The following is an 18,102-nucleotide window of genomic DNA, read 5'->3' on the forward strand; positions in this document are numbered from 1 at the left end:
ACACACACACATACTCCTTCTTCTGATATCCATTCTCAACAGCTCCAGATAATTTATCAAAGAAACAGACCCTGGATCAGACCGGGGCACCTGTGTTATTACCCCTGTATGTACTGTTAGCTGTGAATACTGATGAAAGAACCACACACTCTGGACCTGTGGCAGCGTTTACATCCTGCTGCTCTCTGACTCACTCTGACACCGTTCTGCGGCTCGCTCTGGAATCCAGACGCATAGCTCTGTTCATGAGCTTTGTGCATTACACATAATATATATATATATTATACAAAGCTCATCAACAGAGCTCCCTGTCACTCAGCTTTTTATCAAACTGTTTTGCATCTCCGATGGCCTGAGGCCTTTCGCACGATGTTTGGAATGCCACTTTCTCCACCATGTTGGAGGAGAAAACGGTTGCTATGTGTGGTTGCTAAATGGTTGCCACGTGTTGATATGAGAAATATATCAAATGTGTTATGAAATGTAATACATAGGTATTATTACTGAACCTTGTAAACAAGCCACATTGAAACAGCAATATCATGCACAGAGATAAAAAAAAAAAAGTCTTTCAAAAGTAGTTACCAGTGGTTACAGGCATTCAAGCCGCTGCCCTATAAATAAAAAAAAACAATGACCAGTAACTGTAAAGCCACTGTAAAGCCACTATAAAGCCACTGTAAAGCCACTATAAGGCCACTGTAAAGCCACAGTAAAGCCACAGTAAAGCCACTGTAAAGCCACTGTAAAGCCACAGTAAAGCCACAGTAAAGCCACTGTAAAGCCACTGCAAAGCCACTGTAAAGCCACTATAAGGCCACTGTAAAGCCACTGTAAAGCCACTGTAAAGCCACAGTAAAGCCACAGTAAAGCCACTGTAAAGCCACTGTAAAGCCACTGTAAAGCCACTATAAAGCCACTGTAAAGCCACAGTAAAGCCACTGTAAAGCCACTGTAAAGCCACTATAAAGCCACTGTAAAGCCACTGTAAAGCCACTGTAAAGCCACTGTAAAGCCACTGTAAAGCCATTGGCTGCACATTCTAAGGTCAGAGACAGGACGATGCATGGAAACAACATGTAACGCATTACAAGCTTCTGTGATTTGCATTATTTCATATGATGTGACATTATTTCATGATGTAACATGTCATATGATTTGACATATGTCAATCGTTGATTATTTTACCAGAGCGGGTGACTGTGCGTGAGGTGTAGATAGAGTCCAGAGAGGGGAGGGAGCAGCCAATTATTTTGGAGGCTGTCTTGGTGATACGTTGTAGTTTGTGTTTGGTGTGTTTGTCAGTGGAACCGTACCAGACTGTGATGGATGAGGTGAGGAGGTGAGGATGCTTTGTATTATGGCGGTGTAGAATTGGACCAGCAGGCATTATTGGACTCTGTACTTCCTCAGTTGCCTGAGGAAGTACTGCTGGGCCTTCTTGATGATGGCAGTGGTGTTAATGTCCCATTTGAGTTTATTGCTGATGTGGGTGCCGAGGAACTTGAATGATTCTGTTAGGGTTATGGGTTGGTCTGAGATAGTTATTGGGAGTATGGGTGTTTTTTTTGAAGTCCTGAAGTCTATGGCAATTTGCATGGTTTTGGAGGGGTTGAGCAGGAGGTTGTTGGTTGAGCACCACATCACTGCTCTGTCCACCTCCTGCCATGTAACATGTTATTTGATTTGACATATTTCATGATGTAACATATTTCATACGATTTGACGTATTTCATATGATTTGACCCTATTTCATATGATTTGACATATGAATGCAGCTCACTGATTAGCTACTTTTTCCAAAAGAAATGTTGGTGCAGACAGAATTGGTAAAATGGTGGGGGAAAAAAACATTTTTAATTTCATGGGATCTTTAAAGCTTACTGGAAGGGATGCAAAACCAGCATGATAAAATGTCACATTACCAATAATTTCAACATCCTAATCGCCTCCTCTCTGTCCCTCTCCACTCTTGCAGACAGTAACTTCGTCCTGGGAAACGCCCAGGTCCAGTCCCTCTACCCCATCGTCTACTGCTCCGATGGCTTCTGTGAGCTCACCGGCTACGCCCGCGCCGAGCTCATGCAGAAGAGCTGCGCGTGTCACTTCCTGTATGGGCCGGAGACCAGCGACCAGCTCACAGCGAAGATCCAGGGAGCCCTGGACGACAGAGGGGAGTTCAAGACCGAGCTCATCTTCTACAAGAAAGGAGGTAAGAGGGCACATGTGTGTGTGTGTGTGTGTGTGTGTATGTGTGTATGTGTGTGTGTGTGTGTGTGTGTGTGTGTGTGTGTGTGTGTGTGTGTGTGTGTGTGTGTGTGTGTGTGTGTGTGTGTGTGTGAGAGAGAGAGATAGAGGAGGGAGAGAGGAGGGAGAGAGAGGGAGGGAGAGAGGAGGGAGAGAGAGAGAGGGGTAGAGAAGGAGGGAGAGAGAGAGAGAGAGATCTAGAGATGTATCTAGAGGGGGTGAAGAAAGTTGTAGCTGAAGAGACTAGAAGGATCTATTGATTCAGAATCAATATGAGAGACACAGACAGACGAGATACAGAGAGAAGAGGGAGAGAGAGGGAGAGAGGAGGGAGAGAGAGAGGGGGATATAGGAGGGAGAGAGGGAGAGAGAGAGGAGGGAGAGAGGGAGAGAGAGAGAGAGAGAGAGAGAGAGAGAGAGAGAGAGAGAGAGAGAGGGAGCAACTTTCTTCATCCCCTCTCTAGATACATCACCACGCCCGTCTCTAGATGTCTCTCTCTCTCTCCCTGTCTCTTTCTCTCTTTCTCTCTCTCTCCAGCCATATTTCTCTTCATGTCTTTTTCTCTCAAGCTTACACACAATTCATCCCAAGTCACCTCCTCCTCAACATATACACACACACGCACACACGCACGCATGCACGCACGCACGCACGCACGCACGCACGCACGCACGCACGCACGCACGCACGCACACACACACACACACACACACACACACACACACACACACACACACACACACACACACACACACACACACACACACACACACACACACACACACACACACACACACACACACACACACACACACACACACACACACACACACACACACACACACACACACACACACACACACACACACACACACACACACACACACAATACTCCACACATCTGCTGGTCTGAGATAGAAGCTTTTAACAAAGACCTGTATGGATGGGGCAGCTAGTCTCTCGCAAACAGACATAAATTACTAATTGAAAGTCGTTTCATGCTTTTTATCGGTGAGCCCCCCGTTAGCATGGGTACAGTCCTCTCGGCGCAGACGGAGGAAGCAACACATTTACATACAGTTTCCTGCGTCACGTCACCACAGCTCCTCTCCCCCCCGGCCCCCGAGGGCCCGGAGACGACGTTTCAGTGATGTGTTTATACAGTATTCATCTTAATCAGGTGCAGGCCTGGTGACTCTTTATCAGGCTGATCGCAAAATCCGGAGCAAACGAGGACGCAGAGCACGAGACGGAGCGGCGTTTATCATTTATAGATAATGACTAACGATTAACTAATGTAATAATAACTTTGTATTTTTGTATTAATTTCTTTTTATTTAACAGTTTAATTTAACAGTCACTCCAAATATACTGCATACTATCATGACTTTTATGACATTCATGACTGATCTTTGCGAATGACCGATCCATTCCTATCCTTGCTTGACTTATGTTTTGTTTGTCCTTTTGTATTTTGTCATCTCGTCTGTTGGTTTACTTGTTTTGTATATTTCTTGGTTGATTTTGTTGTTGTAGATTCAGTTTTGTTGTCTAATGTTTTTTTTATAATTTATTGGGGGAAAATGTGCATACATTGCATTGTGTCTAGGAGCCCCTCGAAAACGAGATGCTAAATCTCAAGGGGTTATTCCTAATAAAGAACTTCAATCATCACATCCACGCCGTCGCCAAACAGACGACAACAAACAAACAAACGTGTATTTATTAGGGGTGTAAAGGTACACGTATCCGTACCGAACCGCTTCAGTGTGTACCGTAGCGTACCGAACGGCTGTGTACCGAATGAATACAATGGTATGTTAACCACTAACAACCGCCCACCGGGGGCTGTTTTTTTCACAATCTAATATAATTATCATAAAAAAAAATTCTTTACAAGTCGATTATTAATTTCAATATAGAATATTCGTTATCAGCCCTACATGTACAATTAGTTACTGCACACTACATCACCCCTGAGTGGAACATGGAAAGCCAAACTTTCCCCCACTGTACCAAAAACCTGTACCGAACCGTGACTTCAAAACCGAGGTACGTACCGAACCGTGGTTTTTGTGTACCGTTACACCCCTAGTATTTATTGATGGCCGATCGTCCATCGACGGCGCTTATCCTCGCATGCCCCCTGATTTGCAGATGCATGAGACGGCAGAACGGAACAGCATGCCTCCTCCATTGTTCATGACGGTGTTCCAGTCAATCTGGGACAAATCCAAACCCGATATACCTGACACAGCTTTTCAAGCGGCCTCCCGCCGGCATAAATGCATTAGCTACATGCTCACGGGTCTCAGGCTAGGATTTGTCCCGCAGCATCTACCGCGATGAACATGCGTCTTTTGATAGACAGCCACCCAGCCGCGGAGAGAACAGGCCAGGAGGAAGTCCGTGTGTCAATATAGAGCGGGCGACTTGTTTTAGCACGATGACATGTATTATGTAGCAGACACGTCGGTATGTTTACGACATGTGTTTATTAGGTGCTAATATGTAGCAGACGGTGTCAGTTGTGGTGGAAACCGGATTCATCAATTATATCGTAGACAGATCTTATGATCAAAATAGGTTTAACAGTAAAACAAATATACATGTGGGTTAAATGAGCTTTGGCTGAGGGGTGCTCTCCTCTGGCCAGCTACAGTAGGAGACACACTGAAGAATAGGCGGAGACGTCTTGATCTTAATCAAGAAAGGGGTGTGGGTTGTAGGCCTTGGCCTCTCAGTTAGGTGTGAATTAATCTATTGTTTGGGACCAAAAGGGATTCTCTAACACAGTACAACAGAGCTCCGTTCACACTGCAAGCTTTAGTGCTCCACTCTGATTTATTGCTCAGATCCAGATCTGGTTTTGTTTGGCTGTGTTCACATTATTTTATAAATGTGGCCACTATCAGACTCCAGTGTGAACAGGTCACGCTCCTGAACTGACCCCAAATGCGCAAATGAACAATAAAGTGACGAATGTCGATCTAGAGTGAAAGTCGCATGACTGTACAGACGGAGGTCGCGTTGCAAAATAAATCAGACCTGTATCTGATTTAGGACCATATTATGAAAGTGGCCCAAATCAGAATTGAAAAGATCAGATTCCGTGTGATTTGTCCTGTTCACACTGTTGTGAGAAGATCTGAGTCACATGAGCTGTTCATGGCATGTGTTTATTATATACTAATACATAGCAGACGTACGACAGGTAGCCTGTTACTGTACAACTGATGCTGTTCATGACATGTGTGTATTATGTACTAAAACACAGCAGACGAACGACATGTAGCCTGTTACTGTTACAACTGATGCTGTTCATGACGTGTGTATTATGTACTAAAACACAGCAGACGTACGACATGTAGCCTGTAACAACTTATGCAGTTCATGACGTGTGTATTATGTACTAAAACACAGCAGACGAACGACATGTAGCCTGTTACAACTGATGCTGTTCATGACGTGTGTATTATGTACTAAAACACAGCAGACGTACGACATGTAGCCTGTAACAACTGATGCAGTTCATGACATGTGTTTATTATGTACTAAAATGTAGCAGACGTACGACAGGAAGCCTGTAACAACTGATACTGTCGCTGTGGTTTGTCGACGGCGTCTAATGAAACAATCAAACCAGGGGCCTCGACAAGGTTCAAACAGCGTGGCAATTATGGTGCCGCTTCACATATCAAATATTGATGAGAACATCTCGAATGCATCTCTTGAGTTTCCACATTTGTGTAAATTGTTGAAATGGAATGGCTTTTCTTGCAGTCGCTTCCCCTCAGCGGGGTGGTTTTGAGCCTAAGCCTGATACAGTCCGCCTGGGTATATTTAGTTGTTATTGCTGTGTAATTGTCAGAGAATGTGCTGTGAGTAAGTGCTTTTCACCCCTTTTTCAGAACTTCTTCAGCTTTCAATGTCTGTTATTGTTTGAACTTACTGTATGTTTTGAGTGTGTATCAAACTGTTATGCAACTGCAATACATTTTTAGATTATGCTTTTAGGCGAATTTCTACTCACTTTTTTTAAGGCAGAATTTTGACCTTAGTGGTTGATCTTGAAGCAGGTAGAATTCTACTTGTGTTTACTTCCTCAATAATTCCCACAGTTTTTGGATTACTGTAAAAGGCAATATATGTGAGATGGTGTTATGTTGTACGTACGTAGTATTTTGTATGTAGGTAGAGGTGTAGTAATAAGACTCCGGATACAGGATTACTCTTTAGCCTTTTAGTTAAGCACGTTAGGTTACAGCATGTTACAGCAGGGTATCATCATCGAGCATCGTCTACTCTTCTTCTGCACTTCACCTGTAGGCATAACATGGCATTGTATTAACTACGCCCCATAGTGGAGACTCTTGGGAAGTACAGATTCAACCTGTAATGTGAGGACACAACATCTCCCTTCTCTGTGAAAGAATGTTACTTGCTACTCAGCATTATGCAAATTTGTTACTTTTTCTTTTTCACTTTCTTAAGTAAACTGAACCAACAGTCAGTATCATAAAACGGGTAACTCAAGGTAATCATTAAACAAAGTGAGCACAGGTTATTCAATCATTATCAAGATTTAATTATATATGCTCAACCAATATTACTCTTAGTTCTCACTCAGTGTGCAACAAAGTCCTGATGCCATCTAGGCTTGTTTCTTGCCCGCGACTGTGCTGGAGTGTGACCGCTGAGCGCTGTCAGGGCAGGGCGGATCCTTAAGTCCTGCTCATCTGGAGTGTTCGAAGTGTGAGCCAGACGGGATGCGTTCCATTTCTTTCCATCACTGAGCAGAAAGGTGCTTTTGCCAATCTTCTTTTTCACTGTCATTGGTGCACTGTATCTCGGGTGTGCTTTGGGGACGATCGCGTAACGGCAGGCTGGCACAGCTGACTCGAAGGGCCCGACTATGTCGAGGCCTAGCTTCTTCCACGGGCCGTCTGGCAGTGGAACTGGCTGTAGTGGTGCAAAATAAATCTTGGCCGTCTTGTCATTATACTGACAAGAGACACATTTGGATATGTCGGCCTGAACCTGAGAGTCCATCTTCGGCCACCAATAGAGATCCCGCAGACGCTGCTTAGTGCGTACGACCCCCTGGTGGCTCTCGTGTGCCAGTGTGAGCAATGTATGGCGTAAGGACACTGGTGCGATGAGGCGGTTGCCTCTGAGGACGTAATTGTCTTTGACTGACAGTTCCTCTCTGATCGTGAAGTATGCGATCAGATCTTGGCTCACTGATTTCGCTGAGTGAGGCCAACCCCTGTTAATCTGACCACGCAGTGCAGTCACTTCAGGGCAGGTAGAGCAAGCAGCCCCAAACTCAGTCACCGACAGGGCACTGAGTGTAGCAGCGATGTGTGCTACTATCTCGGGCTCCACATCCATAGCAGAGTCAGTAGAAGCAGTAGTTCAAGTTCAAGTTCTTTAATAGTTGTCATACAGAAGTACAGAATACTTTCATACAAAATGCTTCTTACTGTTACGCTCCAGAGACTGTGCTAGACAAGATAGTATCAAATAACATAATAAGCATGTAATTTAGAAGAAGAAAAATGAGGTCACAGTGTTCGGTATAGACATATGTACAATGTTCTGAGTTACCATATAATATACAATACTATGCAGTGTACTAATGTACAGTACTATCTAGTGCAAAGCAGAAATGGGATGAGGTACAATTTTAGGTACAATTTACAGTAAGGTGTACGAGTTGTAGTGCAATCCTTTTTAAAGTGGGTGTGTGCTATAAAGTGTGTGGAGTGGGTGCTACAGTGTGTTTGTTTAAAGTGAGTGTGTGCGTGTGGATGTGTGTGCTATGTGCGTTTGGTGGTTGTTGTTGTGTAGTGTTCATTCATTGTTCGTTTAGCAGCCTGATGGCCTGGGGATTGCACTACAGTAATAGTAGCAGCAGCAGTAGTAGCAGCAGCAGTAGTAGCAGTAGTAGTAGTAGTATCAGTAGTAGCAGTAGTATCCGCAGCAGCAGTAGTAGCAGTAGTAGTAGTAGTATCAGTAGAGACGGCGTCCCTGACCGTGAAAGGCAAGCGGCGTAACTTCTGGTGGACTGGCTTAACAGTAGGGTACATTTTTACACAATGCACAAAGCCTTTTGACCAGCCAAATGCCGTAGGAGCTGTGACAGTAGTAGCCATCACAGGGGCAGGTGTAGACGGCGTAGGAGCGGAGGAGGGGAGGACAGTAGTTCCACTAATGCAGAGGTGGAGTGCAGTCAACAGGTCCATTCCCAGCAGGGGAGTTCCTTTATCCACAACGTAAAATGTAGCAGGGACCGTGACATTGTCTCTCCTCACCTGAGCCTGTAGGCACCCCATGACAGGTATGCTAGCCTTGATGTACGACACCAGCCGAACAGTAGGTGCAGATAGGGTAGTTTCACTGAAGTATTTCTCATAAGTAGACAGTGGCATTATGGATACTGCTGAGCATGTGTCCACAACCAGTCTCAATTCCTGAACCTGGGTAGTAGGTGTGTGTACATGCACATTGCACACAATCCTTTTTGTAATGTCAGAAGCTCCCAAGCATAGCACTGTAGTTTCTGGAATTTCCACTGTACTCACCGACTCTGTTTTAGCACGGCAGACACGAGCAAAATGTCCTGTTTTCTGGCATAATTTGCAAGTCACTTTTACCGCTGGACATTGTGAAGAGTTCGCCAGGTGGCTTCCTGAGCCACATCGGTAGCAAGAGCGAGTGGAAGCAGAATCAGTAGCAGGTTTAGCTGGACGGGAGAGCTGCCAGTCCCGTTTCTTGAAAGTATTCTGAGACCGCGGAATCACGGCCTGTACTGGAGCAGCACGCTCTGTACTTATAGCTTTAGCATGAAATGCAGCCGCTTCAAACTGTGTAGCTAGATTGATAGCTTTGTCCAGCGTCAAACCTGGTTCAAGCAGCAGACGTTCCCTTATCTGTGGGCTAGCTACATGTTCAATCAACTGATCCCGGAGATTTTCCTCCGTTTTATTATCACATATGGTAGCTAGGTCACGCAAAGCAACAATGTATTGTGCAATGCTTTCATGCGGTGCTTGTGCACGCTTTCTGAACGTGTGTCGCTCGACTACTACGTTGATTCTTGGAGTGAAATGTGCATCCAGCGCTGCCACCGCCGCAGCCACAGAATCACCTGTATCTGGCAATGTGTAGAAAATCCGCTGACCCTCGGTACCAAGACAATGTAGAAGGGTAGCTCTCTTCCGAGCTTCGGACCAGCCATTTCCAGTCGCATTTATTACCAGCATGTAATTCGTGAACATCTGGTGCCAAGTCTTGAACGGCATAGTAGGTTCTCCGGGGCAAGGTAAAAACGCCGTCGGAGAAGGCACATGTAAATTAGCCATTTCTCCTGTAGTAAAAACGTCGTTAAAAAATTCCCCGGTTCAACTTCACTCGCCGCCAATTGTTATGGCGTACGTCCGTAGTATTTTGTATGTAGGTAGAGGTGTATTAATAAGACTCCGGATACAGGATTACTCTTTAGCCTTTTAGTTAAGCACGTTAGGTTACAGCATGTTACAGCAGGGTAATATCATCGAGCATCGTGTACTCTTCTTCTGCACTTCACCTGTAGGCATAACATGGCATTCTATTAACTACGCCCCATAGTGGAGACTCTTGGGAAGTACAGCTTCAACCTGTAATGTGAGGACACAACAGATGGCGCTGAGCTTTTTCCGATGCAAATACTCAAAGAGTTACGGTACAGAGAAGCAGCAGTGGTATTTGGGCCCCAGGAGGGGCCCATAGGTTTAAAAGACTTAATGTGGGCAGGAAACTCTGTGGGGGCCAAACGGTGCTCCAGGACACAGTGTTTTCTCCCTTTGTTTGGATGAATAATCAGAACAGGAGATCAGTTGTTAGCTGTAGTAGAGTCGTATTAAACCTTTATTGGCCTCATGGTGTTTCATTAACTTCTTAAGCCTGATCAGCCCGGTAACGATACGAGATTTATTTCACAAATAGATCAATACAGTCCGTATTAAGTGATATTGCGTTTCTTTTTCAAATGTACCCTAGAGTAAAGACCCTAACCCTATCATAACAGCAGTCAGAGTGTATATTTGCATATAATTATTACTATTATTACTATTATTACTATATAATGTATCTAACATATTATGTATGTTGTAGAAAAGATTATAGTTTTATTTCCACTTTATCAAACACCAGCAGCACAACCTGCTCTGGGTATGAGTCACCTCAACGTAGAATCAGTTCAAATTCAACACAGTAGTTGGTAGTCGAGGTAGCGGTGGAGAATCAAAAAGAACCCCGGTTCTCCCTGCGGGGGGTTCTGGTGTATTGAACGTGTACGAGGCAGCTTCATGGGAGCTTTTTCATCTGGGCCGAAGCACAGAGGTGAATGTAAGTGTGGTTTTACAGTAGCTGCTGGTGCTGCTGGGATAATGCATCCCTTGAATGTCACAGTGGCAGAAGATGTGATTATGTATCTGAAGGGAATAGGAACACCCCGACCCCTCATTCACTGGCGGCCGCTCATTTCTGGATGATTGATGTTAGCCGACCGGTAATTCAGAGAGAAATGTCATCCCTTCCCTCACTTATTTCGTCATCGGTAGCACAAAAAGAATAATTAGAAGGATTGTTAACCGTGTGGAATGAATGGCACAGACGTCATTAAATCCTTTCGTCCATCCTTCCATCTGTCCATCCGTCCATACTGTGTAACAATGCTGAATTGAGCGCTCAATAATTTCATTGAATTGTGAGCTCAAAATCAAATTGTAGATTTGGAGACTTGCTCCACCTCTCTAAACAGAAGGTTTGGTCCATGCAGGTGTCTTATGTAGGGTCACATACTGTAGATTGTGAGGGCTGGAGGAATCCTGCGGAGGATCCACGGAGGATGCCCGTTTCTCACCCCGTTCCCCTCGGACCCCCTGTGTCCCCTCGGACCCCCTCGGCAGCGTCTGGTCGGGAGGAAGAAGATTCCTTGGCAGAGCTGCAGAGCCGAGCCCTACTCGGTGTAGGGACGAAGATATTCCTGTTACTTTTTTCCCAGCCTGTTCGCCCGTTAAAGGCACAGTGCCGTCTTTTTTTGTGTTCATGGACGTTGATGTTTTTACCCCCTTAAAGGCTGAGTGCCGCTTTTTTTGTATTCATAAATCATGCCCTTGCTTTGGCTAACTCTGATTACCTGTCTGTGTCGTGCAATTGGGTTCGCTATACAAACCATAACAGTACGAGCCGACCAGTCGACGACCCCAGCCGGCACAGACAGTGTATGTGAGACAGCCCCTGCAGCTAACCCCATGTGTAGCTTCCCCACAGCTAGGTCTGTCTTTTCAGCCAGCTTGTTCTCCGCTGCTAGTCCAGCCGTCTGCTAGCTTAGCCCCTGCAGCTAACCAGCTAGCGCAGCCTCTATGTTGATGTAGTCTTACAGCTAGCATAGGCCCTGTAGCTAGCTAAGCCCCTGCAGCTAACCGGCTTCCTCAGCTAGTCCAGCAGTCTGCTAGCTTAGCTCCAGCAGCTTGCACAGCCTCTATGTGGATGTAGCCTTACAGCTAGCATAGGCCCTGTAGCTTGCTATGCCCTGGCAGCTAACCCTGTTCCCTCTGCTAGCCCACTTTATGTGTAGCTTCCCCTGCTAGCATGGCCTCCACTTTGTGTGTAGCTACCCTGTTCCCCACTGCTAGGACTGTCCCTTCAGCTAGCAAGGTCAGTTCCCTGGTGCCTCTCTGAGATATATATTTTTTTCCTGCATTCCCGCCCCTGTGGGCCTGGCTGGTCGCTGGGTGGCTCCCGTGGAGGGGGGGTACTGTGAGGGCTGGAGGAATCCTGCATGCAGCCCAACGAGAGACGTCAAGCCACCCATCACCACCTGTCGCCGTTTTCCTGGAGTGGGACACCGTCTTCGCTCTCTATTACTTCATGGGAGGATTCCAGTGTTCCCACTCCAGAGGTCGTGCCGGCTCCTTCCCTACTCCCTCTTCATGGTCCTCGTTCCTGGGGTGAGGCTCGCCATCGCTCCCTATTACTCCACGGAGGATGCCCGTTTCTCACCCCGTTCCCCTCGGACCCCCTGTGTGCTGCGTTGCCCCTCGGCAGCGTCTGGTCGGGAGGAAGAAGATTCCTTGGCAGAGCTGCAGAGCCGAGCCCTACTAGGTGTAGGGACGAAGATATTCCTGTTACTTTTTTCCCAGCCTGTTCGCCCGTTAAAGGCACAGTGCAGCCTTTTTTTGTGTTCATGGACGTTGATGTTTTTACCCCCTTAAAGGCTGAGTGCCGCTTTTTTTGTATTAATAAATCATGCCCTTGCTTTGGCTAACTCTGATTACCTGTCTGTGTCGTGCAATTGGGGTCGCTATACAAACCATAACAGTAGATTCTATTTTAATATTAAACTGCTCTATCATAACTCATTGGCTGCCAAAAACGTGATTTCTCGTTTTTCAAAGCCAAAAACGACTTCTCGCATTTTTTCTTTTGTTTTGTTTTTGTGATTATTATTATTCTAAACAGTCAACAGTCAAGTGGTGTGTGTTCCTGGTACCTCTGAGTAAATTAGAATTGAAATGCCGATCGAATCCCGATAGGTGGCAGTATCGCCTACCTTTTGAACTGGGCTAGTTTAGTGTGGGGGGCTCTCATGCCGGAGTTGAGAGCGTTCGAGAGAGAGCAGCAGTGAGTAGAGAGGTACCAATGGCGATCGCGAAATTTTGGAGATTATTATGAAGAGGACAAAACGATCACACTTATGGATGATAACGTGCGTTTTCACCAGACTACAAGACACTTGGAGCAAGAGTGGACAGGGTTTTGGTAGACCTGGTGACAAAGGTAACGTATATTTGACCGAACCCCATCATAAAACATGCCTTTGTAATGATCCCAGCTTCGGGGGGGGTGCGCGGCGCGCCTCTCAGCGAGGAGTGCTCAGGAGTCAGACTGTGTAACCGCAGACGTTACTAGTCTGTAGCCTGTAGTAGGTAGAGTAGAGTTAGAGTAGACAACTCACTTACCGTCCGGCCGTCTGGACGGGGCTTCCACAGCACATTCCATGATAAAAAAAAGTATCTATTTAGTTAGATAGAGATGATTATCTCTCAGACTCCTGACTTACTAACAATATGAAATACTCCTGGTCCCAAGCATTATTTTCTCGACTGACGAGTCACTGAGCTTGCTTCGACCACTAGGAAACGCGCCCATATTTCATATCATATTTGAAGACCCTAATAGGCTACATTTATTTCCTTGCTGCATTTACATTGGCTGCAACGAATCGATACATTGGCTGCCTGCAGTGACGCTGACGCCCACCACAGTCACCACTGTGAGTGACGTGAATCTCAAAACAATGATTTATATTTAACTAATAATAGTCCCCACGGCCACCGGAGCAGCACCAGCCGCAGGTGTAATTGCGCCTGTAGATGATCCGATTCCCGCCTCCTGCTGCTCTGTCAGCTTCACTGTCAGTGAATAATATATAATAGTAATTTAGAGACCCCCCAAAAAATCGCAAATCAAGTTTGCAGGGGAGCTGATGTCTGATCTAGGGGAGCTATAGCGGACCGGGCTCCCCTCGTGGATCGCACCCTGCCCCCCCCCCCCTTGGTGACTTTGTGAATAGAAACATTCTATGGTCGTGTTGGTATGGAAACAGCACGGCACAGGACAAGAAGGCCCTACAGAGAGTGGTGCGCTCAGCCGAGCGTACCACGGGTATTGCACTACCCCCCCTGCAGGTTCTATACAACAAGAGGTGCAAATCCAGAGCCTGCAGGATAATGAAAGACCCTCACCACGCCAATAACAGCCTGTTTCAGCTGCTGAGGTCAGGCAGACGCCTGCGAACCCCAGCTACTAGGACAGAGCGGCTTAGGCTCAGCTTCTTCCCCCAGGCCATCAGAGCCATGAACAATGAACATTGAGTGCTCAGAACATTGAACTATCCACACACAAGCACACATGAACACACACACGACACGCACGCTGTGCACGCTCACACACGAGCAGCCACTTAACACTTTAACATGAGCGGGCACACACTCATGTCGCACACACGCACACTTATGGCCAAAGGAAAGGACACTTTAAATTAGAATAACAGGAACAGTGTATTGCACTACCAAAGCTAACTAGCATGTCCCATATGCTCTGTAAATAACTATGTACAGATACCGAGATGTCACTCCATGTTACCTGTTACCTGTTTACTGCACAATGTTGTTTTTTCATTTTTTGATTCTATTATATGTTGTACCACTGTATTGCACATCGTTGCGGGCAAGACCACCCGCATTTCATTGTATACCTGTATGCCGTGACAATTAAAACTCTTGACTTGACTTGACTACATGCCAGCATTCATCTGGCCACACCCCCATCCGCTTACCTACATAAGCGGGGGTGGGACCACACACTCATCTCCTTCCCAACAAATTTCACCACAATGAAAAATCAAGGGCCGCAGCGGCGTCTAGACGCTGAGCGTCACTAGCATTCACAGAACTTGGTTATATACATAACCTAATGTTCTGTTTCATGCTAGCTGCCGCTCAGCGTCATATTGCATAGCAGGAGCTGAGCGGGAGCTAAAAGCTCGACAAATGAACCCCGCTGAGGCCCCCCACAACCATCAGACCGGGGAGGACCGAGCCCCCCCGACCCTCCCTAATGGAGGATACCCCCCCTATTGGAGGTTCACAGGAGGGCGACGGATCCGACCGTGCGAAGAGGCACTCAAGCAAATCAACGCACAGGGTGAGCAGACCATGGCTTGACTCTACGACTACACACACGCACAACCCGCATGCCACCCAGGAACGAACGGAAGGAACAACCTCGTTACTGCCCCCAGAAATTACGGGGTCAAGAGCAAACCCAACCCCGTGGCAAGGCCGTAGCAGCGGAGCGCGAAGGAAGACCCAGACCCACTGAAGGGACTGGATCCCCTGGAAAACGGGGGCCCGGAGAGGTCAATGACGCCAGGCATCAAGACCCCACCAGGTGGTCACTTAGTGACACCGCCCCCCACATCGCCAGCGTATTCGGATAAGGCCCCTCCAAGAGGGGGCCTTTCCCCCCAATAGCACACCGCCTGGCACACTGACCCTGCAGAACAGGCAGTCAGCATGGCCGTAAGCACACAAAAAAGGTTAACCAACGGAAGCAGGCAGCGCACCGGGGAAACCAGGCAACAGGCTGTAACCTGAGCCTGGAGCACTGTGGACGAGACAGGAGCCAAAGGAGTCAGCTGAAAACAGCCCCCCCGGCGGAAGGGGCGTATGCTGGCGTTGTTGCATGACAAAGCCTCCATTAAAAAAAACCCACCCAGAGGGGTCGAGGCAGAGAAGGCTGACATGATTGGCAGACGTCATGAACGTGCAGGGGCACACTCAACCGGGTAACCCGGGAGTTGACTCTGCTCCAACACACCAGGGAACCAACCACCCTGTCGTTACCAGATGCGGTGGTTGTTCCTATAACCCCTCAAGAAAAAACTCCAAAACACACCTGCGGGCATACACTGGCTATACCGCAGTACAAGTGTTTCAGTTTTCAAAAAAGGGTTATTCCAGGCCTACGGGTCGACGAAACATTACTTACCGGCGGCACGGGAAGCACAGGGTTACCAGAGGAGGTCCAAGACCACCCCAACAGCCCCCTCTTCGCCACGTGTGAGAGAGGAGCGAAAAGAATGGAGAACCAGCCCTAAGCACACCGCACTTGGTATTCCCAGGCGGTCTCCCAACCAAGTACTAACCAGGACCGAACCTGCGTAGCGTCCGAGATCGAACGAGATCGAACGTGTACAGGTTGGCATGGCCATAAGCCATTACGATAGTGCAGAGTACAACATGTACCCAACAAAGGGTCTCCATAGCGCCTAACCCTGTGACACCCGGACTGACCCGGCATTTCCCCCCCCCGAAAAAAGCACAAGTCCCTCAGGGTACCAGAACAGCAGATCTGCATCCCCGGCGGACAACGGGTTAACTGACCTGGACCAGCGTGACCAGACCAGTCCCGTGTCCTAACCACGCCGACATGCCCACTCCAGGAGAGGGGGTAGGTATGCGTGTCGATCTAAAACATGAAAAGAGGGCGCCACCCAGACGGTCCCCATTTTAGACCGTGCTCAGTGGCCCACCCCAAGGGCGTGAGACCCCTCTACCTATGTTCAGATCTATTCCGTTAACATCCCCCAGATATGAACGAGAATTCATCGAGACAACCTAGTAAACTGGCACTCGGAAGAGACAAAACTCCATCCCAGTTGCCCTATAAAAACGCTGTTTTAACAAGCAACCAAGGCGCACTTAGCCCCTGTGTGATTCTGTCACAGAAACACACCTGAGCCAGCACTATGTATGCGTCGAGACCCAAACACATCAATGGATAGTCTAGCAAGACACCAAACATTGTTCCTCCAAGTCGCCTGGGAGAACGACACAGAGCCGTCGTACTTCATGTACCTTCCTCTTTTTATTCAAAAAATAAAGAACACAGACTGACATGAATCCCTCGTGACGCCGCTGGGGGTAAAACTTGTTTACATTTTTACATCCCACCACCCTCCCATAGGGAGGAGACGGAAATCCCCAGAGAGACTTCCCACGCGAGCTGTGTAGATTGAAAAGAATATATTGCAACATTGAGCCATGTAATATTTTGGGTTAGGGATCTCCGAGGAGGAGGCGCTGAACCAATACACACTCAATAATCGAATTGAATCGAATACACACACAATAGAGCAGGACTCCTTTTTGAAGTTCTACGCACCTTGACAATCTGAGGAGGAGGCTCTGAACTCTGAGGAGGCTCCCTCACCGGGAAGGAGAGTCCTAACTCACAGAAGGCCCGAGTAGGAGCTTCGTGAGGAGGAGCCCTGACCACTCCCTGAAACAGATCCATCATATGGACCTGAACAGCTCACGGAAGTCTTACCAACAGAGACGCGCACAGTGACGTACTCTATGGCGGGGGAATTTCTGTGGTGCACACGCCCAATATTCCAGGGCGTGGGACCAGGAAACTCGCTCCTCCCCCATCCCCCCCTCTTACCCTGTAACGTGCCGAACAGCAACGTGACAGGAACCTTGAAGGACAGGAGGTTGTAACCCCTACCCATCAAAAGGGGAGGAAAGGATTACCAGTTCACCCCTTTACGACCCCACACCCATGATACGATGTAATGACAAAAAAGAGCATGACACAGTCACAGTCAGCTACATGAAGTGTCTAACAGCTTCACACAGCTCATGTGCTAACCTGCTATCTGATTTTTACTAAGGAAAAAACACAGAATAGAGAGGGCCCCCTTAAGAGCCCCGGTACCAGACTTACACATGTGCTTCTGTGGCCAACCTAACCCAGTTGTAGATCACACAACACACACAACCCTTTATCACCACAAAAAATGGCAATACTGTTAGGGTTTGAAACCGACCTCAAACGCACGGCACAGACAGGTAGTTCAGAGTTAGCCAAATACTAGGGCGTATTTATTTTCAGAGTCAAAAAGGAGCAAGTAACAATCTTGAACAAAGGGAGACTGCCTTCAGCAGAGTTATCTGCGGCTCTGGTGTTCGAGGTGGGGAAACGGTATTGACGCTGAAGCGGCTCTGCAGATACTCCCAGCTTCAACTCGAGGTGGAAAAGAGAGAGAGAGAGAGGTAAATAACAGTCCACATCACACAGAGGCAGTGCGGTCTCCTCCTCCCTTAGCTTAGTCCAGAACAAACAAAACGATATCTTCAGTGTTCACCACAACACACAATTTAGCTGAGGGTCAGTGCAAAACAAAAACGATAAACTTCTGTGTCTCTTATAAACACACACCCCAGCTGAGTTCAGTG

General features: G+C 47.2%; 1 protein-coding gene across 1 annotated transcript in view; it reads left to right on the forward strand.

The window, feature by feature from the left end:
• kcnh3 (potassium voltage-gated channel, subfamily H (eag-related), member 3) overlaps window positions 1-18,102 on the forward strand; it is a gene marked incomplete at both ends in the record, with an annotated part of 760,365 nt that overhangs the window by 481,967 nt on the left and 260,296 nt on the right. The window contains one exon of the mRNA XM_084311435.1: window positions 1,979-2,212. Within this exon, the coding sequence (XP_084167561.1) occupies window positions 1,979-2,212 (234 nt within the window). The remainder of the gene's footprint in view (window positions 1-1,978; window positions 2,213-18,102) is intronic.

This window comes from Notolepis coatsorum, assembly GCF_963971535.1.
Source record: "Notolepis coatsorum genome assembly, chromosome: 3".
Taxonomy (NCBI): domain Eukaryota; kingdom Metazoa; phylum Chordata; class Actinopteri; order Aulopiformes; family Paralepididae; genus Notolepis; species Notolepis coatsorum.